At 42.8% G+C, this 10,254-nt stretch overlaps 1 protein-coding gene across 1 annotated transcript in view; it reads left to right on the top strand.

Moving 5' to 3' along the window:
- The window catches only part of tcf15 (transcription factor 15), a 9,393-nt gene extending 3,258 nt beyond the window's left edge, over positions 1 to 6,135 (top strand). The window contains exon 2 of the mRNA XM_033041791.1: positions 5,612 to 6,135. Within this exon, the coding sequence (XP_032897682.1) occupies positions 5,612 to 5,686 (75 nt within the window). The 3' untranslated portion in view covers positions 5,687 to 6,135. The remainder of the gene's footprint in view (positions 1 to 5,611) is intronic.
- The last annotated feature ends 4,119 nt before the right edge of the window (positions 6,136 to 10,254 follow it).

The raw sequence follows: 10,254 nt of genomic DNA, 5'->3' as shown, positions 1-10,254 counted from the left end.
AATATTCTGTTGTAAACCTTTACTGGGACTGATTGATTATTGATCTAAGATTATGAATCTTACACCATTAGTGTAGCAAGTTTGAAGATGATGGTGTTCTGCTTAGCTGCAGACTTTATATTCCAACTTGGCATCTAAAGATAGACAGAGTGCTGGAGTAACTCAGTGGGTAGGGCAGCATCACTGGAGAAAAAGGATGGGTGACATTTCGGGTCGGGACCCTTCTTCAGACTGAATGACCTGTTTTGGATTAGAATTTCAAATGTGTTGGCGTTTGTATATATATAAATCACAGCACTCATGCTCTTTGTTCTTTGGAACAAAAGCATCACACTTCCATTTAATGTCTGCCCTTGAAGTTTAAATGCAGCATTATAGTTTTGACCAGAAAGGTCATATTTAAACGTTTAGAGCTATATCCAGTAGCTAATGTAACAATATTTCCTAAATAGTTCAACAACAATTCAGAAATTTGGTTGAAGTAAGTGAAGTTCGAATAAAGTTTATCATGTAAAATGTCAAACTTTATTGAAAGTGCATAATTACAATTGTATGTGCTGTTTGCCCAAATTTTAACTGTCAGTACAGGGCTTGAAGTAGCTCCTTTCAAATGCTGTAAATGAATTGGTTTTGTTTATTGTGAATATAGCCCAATATATTTAGTTTAATTTTCTTTATTCTTGTCACGTGCACCAAGGTACAGTGAAAAACATTTGTTTGCATGTCATCCAGTCAAAGAAAAGACAATACACAAATAAAATCACCCCCCCCCCCCCCCCCACCCTCCCACACCCTCCCACACACACACAGTGCACAGATAAAGGATAAAGAGTGCAATATTTGGGGCAAGATATAACATTGCAGTTCGATTAAAAAGTCCTGTGTTTTGCCATTCTAGTTTGTCGTATTTTTCCATGTTAAATAATTCTGTATTTATCTATAACAATCGTTGTGGATGGCAGTTTAAATATGACAGAGCATCATTCAAAACTGATATTACTTCTGACTTCCACAATTTCAAAATATCGTCATCTATCCTCTGTGAATCTATTTCCTGCAATTCTTCAGCATACGGCCAAGAAATGCAATTAAGAATTTTCCATGCTCTCAATGGAAACCTGAGTTTGGATCTTGACTCTTTCACTGAAAGAAGTGAAAATGTGTATTTTAATAATAAACTGTGGTTCACAAACACAACAAGTTAATGGCAATAGACAGAGATTAAACAGGCACTCTTTGTGGGCCAGTCCTTTGGTCAGTTTTGGCCACCTGTTCAATAGGAAAACTGCTATATAAACCCCATAAACAATTTAATTTAATACAACTAAAATCAGTAGCTTGAATCAAAGGAATCTGTGGAGAAAAGTTCCTTATGTCCCTGTTGCTGGTTGCAGCACAAAGTTGTATCTTCATTCAAGCAGATAGCACGCAACAAAACAGTTTTTCACTATACCTTGGTACATGTGGCAATAACTAAACTAAATTAATCTAAGTTGAGCTAAACTAAACTAAGTTAAACTGAACTAAATTAAACTAAGCTATGTAAACTAAACCAAACTGTTATTTGGAGTTACAGAAGCTATAATTAATGTGCCTTTAAAAAATTGTTAAATGTTTAAAAAAATATTTAAGATAAAATTCTGATGCTAGTGTAGTGATATTTAAATTGAGTTGAAATTTACAGAGAAGGTAGAACCTTCCAGCTAATAATCTTACAATTCAGAATGCATTTTTGTCAAATAATTTAAGTAACGATTTATAATTTCAATTATTTTATTTTAGTTCATCAACTTGACTTGGTGGACTTTCTATGTTTGTTAAATCCCCTTTGTTTCCAGTTACACTAGCCCTCTGAGTCATAGAATGTCATATCATCATGCAGCACAGAAGCAGGCCCTTCAGCCCAACTCATCCGTGCTGACCCGGTTTCATAACTGAGTGGATGCCAATTTCCCTGCATTTGGCCACATATCCCTCTTAACCTTTCCTATCAATGTACCCATCTGAATGCCTTTTCTGTGTCAACATTGTACCCGCCTCAAAGCTTCCTCTGGTAGCTAATTCCATATGCCCACCACCATCTGCGTGAAAAGAAATGCCCCTCAAGTCTTGCTTTCTGAATCCTCTGATGTCCAGAATTATGTCAGTCTTCTCAACAACGAGGACAGTGAACACCAAAGATTTACAACAAATTCCTTAGAGCTGAAGGTTGTTGCATGTATAACATGAAGCTGCCAATGCAGTGGAGGGCAATGTTACAACAATAAAGAAATAGTCAACAGCTAAAAGTAAACAATGTTGATAGCTGGAAAATGGTGGATGGCATTTGTTGCTATAACTCTAAGGTTCACCTGCCTCTGAATCAGTGCAGGGGAGATTCACCATGTTAATTATTGGTACAAAGGCATAGATTGAGATATAGGTGTGGAGAGATTGGTCTGAACATGAGCCTAGAAGGAAGAGCAAATCTCCTTGTGATGGAAGATTCTGAGGGGGATTAAAGGGATTGATGGTAAGAGGTTGCAGAAACTAGAACCAGCGACACAGAGGCAGCCATTTAGGAGTGAACAAGGGTAAAATGAAGACTTAAGTATTTGCCGTTCTCTGCAGCTTTGTAGATGCTCGGTTCTTGGTTTTATACAGGGCTGAGCTTTTTTGGAGACAGAAAGAATGAAGTGGATTGGTAATGTAAATGTTTTATTGTCACGTGTACTGAGATACACTGAAAAGCTCTGTTTTTCGTGCTTACCCATTTAAACCATACTGTACAGGAGTACAATCAAACCATATACGAGGACAATTAGCGCAAAATAAAAACAGAATGCAGTGTTGTAACATTATAGCGTTACACTTGTGGAGAAAGTGCAGATTTTTTTTTAAAGTGCAAGATCCGCAGTGTGGTTGGTTGGAAGATCGGGACTACACTATTTAATGGGAGGACTGCTCAGTATAGGAAGGTGGACTTGAAGTTCAGGATCATTTTATTAATGGTCAGATCAGGCCTGTTCTTATTTAACCCCTATTCGAACAAATAAGACAGTAGTAATAGAGTTAAACTTTCGTTACATACAACAAATTAAATTGTTTACTTTCCAATGCCTTTCATCTCTGTGTGTGTGTGTTGAACAATCATTAGCAGTGAGCCATAAACAACAATGATGAATAACTCTTTAACATCCTTTGGACTATTGTTGAACGAAAATAGGCATGTCTGTCACAACCTATTAAACCTTTGGAAAGTGACCAGAGGTAGCTGGGAAGAATGCTCACATTAAAAACTTGGTTTTATTAGCCAATCGGGTTACTCAAAAGAGCATCAAATTGATTTTTTTTAAATTACAACAAATGTCATGTAAGCTTATATTTTGTAAATATCTCGTTACTGAGAACCGAAGCTGGTGAAATGCTGATGTAAACGTTTCTCAGTAACGAGATATTTAGAAAATATAATTCATTTGTGCCTATGTGTTCAGCTACCTTGAATCCTCCAGCACCGCTCGTGCTGCCGGTGACTTCGTGCTTCTCAACCTACAACCGGTATTTAAATCAAAAATAGTAAATTGTGGGCTGTAAATGTAAAGTATCAAATTAAATGTGTCGTGCCGGCCTTCATAACCTCTCCACACTCGGTGCTAAATGTTCAGGACACCGCTCGGTTCAATTACACACACACACACACATTGGACCTCATTTCCAACACGGGCCGCTCCACATGTGGTGTTTGTTTTACTAAATTTAAAATAGTGGGGTTTTTCTCTCTCTCGCTGCCCGTGTATGAAAGAACGGCTCCCTTAGGGAAATCGTTATTTAAAATACGAATTAACGTTCACAGTTCACAATGTTGTAAATGCATCCGAGAAAAAAGCTATGTTATTTAAGGTCGTAGTTCTGGAATATTTAAAGCACGTCTCAATTAAACGAAAGACTTGGTGGTTTAAAGTATAAACCAAACAATGATTTATTTTGGGCTGAAGCGTCCTTTGTAATTAGGTTTTAAAATATATCCTCATTTGAAAATTTCGCGACCTGTCACTGTTTAGTTTAGAGATACAGCGCGGAAACCAAGACTGTTCTTGGTTTGTGAGATTATCAGCGATACTTGTGTCAACAATTAACCGCTGTGTTTCCTTGAGTAATTTAGCACCCGCGGCATGCTTTAAAATCGTGTAATTTCAGGACCCAGGTGTTTAGTTTAAACGCTCAACTTCCTTCGATTAAAAAAAAAACCCACTTCGACCCTCAGCTACAGGGGTAATATTTTTTTTGGTGGGGGGGGGGGATGTCAGGTGCGCTGGAGATTGAGAGCATGAAAGGGGAGGGGTGAGGAAGATTTCAGGAAGCAGGGGTATGCTTCTTAACTGACTCCCACATAGAACAAACGGCGGCGTGGAGTGTATCGCATTACAAATTGGTTACACTTCTACCGTTACATCCAGCGTAGCCATTAATACGTTACCCGATCACCTCCGAAACGGGCCACGCTTCTACTCTCGCAATTTTCAACAGCGACCTTACTAAATCGGAGCTACAAACAGAAACTGCCCCCCCCCCCCCCCTTTAAAAAGTCACCAAAAAAAAGCTAGTACCTTGTACATAAAACACTTTAAAAAAATAACAGAAAGTGTTTCCCCCCCATTAATGTTACATTAAACTACGGTGCATATTTAACATTTTTTAATTCAAGTAACAAATTGGATAACGTTGATGTTTCAGACATTATATTGATATGATTTTTTAATATATATATTCCAGTGAAGGCAAAATTACAGAAAAAACTATTGTTTCTCTAAAAAGACAAAGTACTAGAGGAACTTTATTTTTGACTGCACTATTATTGCTTATTTATTTGTCTGTTTTTTTTAATATATACTGGACTTTTTGTTGTTGTATATTATGGGTCTTACAGAGTGCTATGTTTACATGTCTGTTGTGCTACTGCAAGTAAGAATGTCATTGTTCTGTTTCGGGACATATGACAATAAAACACTTGATTTGGCTTGACATGAATTCAGCGGGTCAGGCAGCATCTGTGGAGGGAATGGGAAGGCGACTCTATCTCAGTCTGAAGAAGGGTCCTGAGCCCAAACATCGTTTAGATTAGTTTAGAGATACAGCGCGGAAACAGGCCCTTTGGCACATCAAGTCCACGCCGACCATTGATCACCCCGTAAACTAGCACCATCCTACACACACTGGGGACAATTTACAATGTTACCAAGCCAATTAGCCTACAAACCTGTAAGTCTTTGGAGTGTGGGAGGAAACCAGAGCACCCGGAGAAGACCAACGTGGTCACAGGGAGAACGTACAAACTCCGTACTGACTGCATCCGAGATCAGGATTGAACCCGGGTCTCTGACGCTCTAAGGCAGCAACTCTACAGTTGAGCCCAAAGATCATGGTAGAGCCCGTCTGTCCATTCCCCTCACAGACGCTGCCTGACCCGCTAGGATTCTCCAGCACCTTGCTCAAGGTTCCAACATCTACAATCTCTCGTGTCTGTCTGTCTGTCTGCAAACCGCTTCTATCTTCAGCCCATGGGGCGGTTGACTGCTGTTGGGCCTGGTTCTCGGTGTAACAAAACTGTGTTTGTGTTCATTCTCTGCTCCAGGGCAAGGAGAAGGACGCGAAGAGCGGGTTTTCGAAGCTTCGAGGGCAGACCGCTCTCCGGATGCAGCGCCAGTGAACGCGAACTGGGGGCGTGAGAGACCGAGGGAGAGACTGGGTCAGCAGGCGGCGAGAGGCCCAACACGTCGCGGTCAACGAAGTGGTTTAACAACGCCGACAGATTACACGCGGCAAGCTTTTGTTTTACATATATATTTGCAGGGAGTATGAACACCGTTTTGGTGCCTCTATTCCTGTTCCCGATCGCACGTCCAACAACGTCCAACAACGTCCAACAAGCAACGTCCAGCTCGAAACTCAAAACAATTCAGCGCTCCCTTCTCACACAGATTCGATGCGAAGAACCCTTTGGACAAAGTGACACTTTAAAACTGCCGACGTCTGTCTCAATTTGGGGAGATCTGACCTTTTCTTCAGTGTTCCTGTTTCATGTGTTGTACATTTTTTTAAAGAAAAAAAAAGTATCCAGTCAAAATGTGAAAAAAAATTAAATAAAATGAGAAAGGAGTTGTGTTTCAGGTCTGCTGTTTTGGTCAAGCAGAAACGTTTGGGGGTTTCGTAAGTAAAACCGTTAGCTCATATCCTTTCTCCTATCAATCGTAAGGCCTTTGTGAATCCCACTGACTCGCCGCTCGTTGTACCACCGTTTGACTAAACAGATTCATCCTCGTCTCCTTTCTAAAGGTACTTCCTTTTATTCTGAGGCTATGGCCTCTGGTCCTAGACGCGCCCACCAGTGGGAATATCCTCTCCACATTCACTCTATCCGGACCTTTCACTATGCGGTAAATTTCCCCCACCACCACCCACCACCCCCACCCCCACATCCTTTTAACCCGCGAGTACAGGCCCAGCGCAATCAAACTCTCTTCATAGGTTAACATTGTGTGTGAAACAAACACAACGTACTGGAGGGACTCAGCGGTTCGGGCAGCATCTGTGGAGGGAAATGGACAGGCCACGTGGAGACCCTTCTTCAAACTGATTGGACTATGGGGGAGAAAGCTGGCAAGAGAGTTGGGTTGTGGGGAAAAACCTGGTGGTAGGTGGATACAGGTGAGGGGGGTTTGATTGACAGATGCGTGGAGTAGGTGATAAAGGCCCGGGGTCAATGGGAGCCAAAATGGTGTCTGGCGAGGAGTGAAGAGGAGGAGTGAAATGTAAAGCGAGAGAGAGGAGGGAGAGAGGGGGAAATTGGTGTGCACCTCACATGTCCACCTATCACTTGCCAAGCTTTGTCCCGCCCCCATCTCTCTTTTCCAGCCCCCCCCCCCGGGCCCCTACTACAATATCCTTTTATAGACTTTACAGATACAGCATGGAAACGGCCCTTCGGCCCACCGAGTCCACGCCAACCAGATATCATCCCGTACACTAGTTCTATCCTACACACTCGGGACAATTTACGACTTACAGAAGCCAATTAACCAACAAACCTGCCCGTCTTTGGAGTGTGAAAGGAAACCAGAGCACCCAGAGAAAACCCACGCGGTCACACGGCGAACATACAAACTCCGTACAGACAGCACGAACGTAGTCAGGATCGAACTCGGGTCTCTGGTGCTGTGCGGCAGCAACTCCAGCACTGTGCCACCCCGTGCAGTTGGAAGAAGGGTCTTGACCTGAAATGCCGCCTGTCCATTCCCTCCACAGATACTGCCTGACCCACTGAGATCCCACAACACTTTATGTTTTGTTCAAGATTCCAATATCTGCAGTTCCTCGTGTCTCCATTTGCCGTCCAAGCTGAGATCTCCCTCTTTCCCACCAGCTGGGTTCCAGCATTCACATCGACCTCTGATACAGACACACACCTCATCGAGTTGTAGATGTAGCCCAGTCTATCGCACAGACCAGACTCCATCCACATTTCACACTGCCTCGGAAAAGCAGCCAAAATAATCAAAGACTTGTCCCACTCCAGTCATTCCTTCTCCCGGCTTCTGTCTGGCAGATGGTACAGAAATTTGAAACTGTGCACCACCAGACTCAGAAACAGCTTCTTCCCCTCTGTTATCAGCCTTCTGAATGGTTCTTCCATAAGCTAGGGTACTGTCTGATTCACCTCTACCCCATTGTGGACATTGGACTTTGTCTCTGGAATTGGTGCGCGACAAAGCTGAGAACTATATTCTGCACTCTGCATCTTCCCCTTTGCTCTACCTACTGTACTTGAGTTTGACTTGATTGTGTTTATCTTATCAGTTTATCTGATCTGATTCTATAGCATCTAGCATGCAAAACAAAGCTTTGCACTGTACCTCGGTACACCAGACAGTAATAAATGTCTCCCCCTCCCACACCCTAGTCATCCCACTAGTTCCACTGTCTGCATCCTTGGATTCCTACGTTATCACCTCTTCCCCAGCCAACAATAGACCATTATGGGCTCCACCCTTCCTCGATCACCTGTTGTCAACGCTGCTTTGTTATTGAGCCGTAAAGTAATACAGTGTGAAAACAGGCTATTCGGCCCATCTTGCCCATACCGACCAACATGTCCCATCTCCACTAGTCTCATCTGTCTGCATTTGGCCCATATCCCTCTAAACCTGCCCTATCCAATTGTTTCTTAAACATTGCAACACCACTTGCCTCAACTACCTCCTCTGGCAGCTTGTTCCATACGCCCACCACCCTCTGTGAAAAAAAGTTACCCCTCTCAGGTTCCCATTAAATCTTTGCCCCCTCACCTTAAACCTATGTCCTTTGGTTCTCAGTCTGGCCTTTTCATGCCTCAATTTCTCTCCCCTCTGCATTTGGTCTGAAGAAACATAGAAACATAGAAAATAGGTGCAGGAGTAGGCCATTCGGCCTGCACCGCCATTCAATATGATCATGGCTGATCAAGAAGGGTCCCAACCTGAAACATCACCCATCCCTTTTCTCCAGAGATGCTGTCTGACCCGCGGAGTTCCTCCAGCACTTTATGCCTATCTAAACCTGCACCTAATCCATCCAGAGAAGCCATGCCATTCCTGAATTCTGCAGCACACTGACTCCTGTCCTGACCTCATTACTGATCAATGTAGAAGACAACATTCATTTTTAATGTGGATACAGGCAATATGGGACACCTCCATTATCCTTCTCTTAAAAGTGGCCCGAACACAACGTCCCTCAGTTACCCTGTCTGAACATCTGTTTTGCATTAGTTAGTCAAGGGTTGGGGGTGGGTTTACAAATTGCCTGAATCGACCTTGTTTCAATTTCACACAAAAAAAATTCTTCCCACCCTCCGGAATACGTAGCTCTTGGAGAAGACTTTTGGCTCCGGTAGATGTTTCCCCTTCACACCAACACACCCTACCACAGGAGGACGACACACTGTGGCTAAGTCTTTCGTCCTGTCTTGCAAACCCGCCTCAAAACTCAGATGATTGGAGTCTAAACTTAAAGCTACTGGAGCTGAAGTCGAAATGAAAAATGGTCTTGATTTTGCCAAACTTTTCTGACTGCGTTCTGACTAAAGCACGTATCAGATAGAAGATGATTTTTTTATTTTTTGGTTAAGGGGAAATTAGCTCAACTACCTTTTTAAATGATAAAACAAATGACAACACCAGTTTCACGACTGATTTGTCCGCTGACACTGATTTGGTGTGTGTCAGCGCCGTGCGTTTTGCAGGGTGTGTATAAATTCACAAGGACACTTTTCAGTCGACTTGGCTGAAACCGCGCATATTTTGGCGTGAGCGCCGGTCTCCAGGCTCCATCCCTGCACATTAATGCTTTCCGCTGTGACTTGCACTATCTGGCCGTTCTCATGTAAACACGCCGTCGTTCACAGCACAGGAATTTAATTCAAATCAATCAGAAGTATGAATCTGAAATCGGGCCAGACGTCCACAGTGGAGGTGTACAGAGCCGCAGGGTAGCCTGTGGTCTCCCATCCCCTACTCCCTACTCCCCCCCCCCCCCCCCCCCTCTCCCCCAACTCCCCGAGTGTCAGCCTTGATGCAGTCCCGCCTTGCGGGTGAAATATAAAACTAGATTTTATAAAATATAGAATATGTTTATAGAATATATTTCATAAAAATGTAAAAACAATTAAAGTGCAGCAGTAACTCAGCGGTTCAGGCAGCATCTCTGGAGTCAAGAGTGTTTTATGGTCACATATCCCACAGAACAATGATCTTCTTACTTGCAGCAGCACAACAGAATATGTGAACATAGTACACTAAACAATATAATAAACGAAACCAGTTCAGTGTGTAGATATATATATATATATATATAGGTACACAAAAAGCAGGAGAAGCTCAGCGGGTGCAGCAGCATCTATGGAGCGAAGGAAATAGGCAACATTTCGGGCCGAAACCCTTCCTCAGACTGATGGGGGGGGGGCTGCACATATATATGTGTGTATGTTTGTGTGTGTAGGAAGGATGCAGTTTTTTGTGTGTAAATCAGCGCCTGCAGCTAATTGTTGCTCCACCAAAAACTTGCCAGGGTTTGTCCCACCACCATCTCTTTTCCAACTCCACCCCCCCCCCCCCCCACTTTCTACAATCAATCCGAAGAAGGGTCCTGATCTGAAACAAAGTTAATGATTTTATATTGAAGCTTTTCTATGTATAAATGTGTCCTTTTTTGCACTTTCCACATGAATGATTTACCTGTGGG

This window comes from Amblyraja radiata, chromosome 23, assembly GCF_010909765.2.
Source record: "Amblyraja radiata isolate CabotCenter1 chromosome 23, sAmbRad1.1.pri, whole genome shotgun sequence".
Lineage (NCBI taxonomy): Eukaryota > Metazoa > Chordata > Chondrichthyes > Rajiformes > Rajidae > Amblyraja > Amblyraja radiata.
This window is presented reverse-complemented; position numbering and strand designations above follow the sequence as displayed.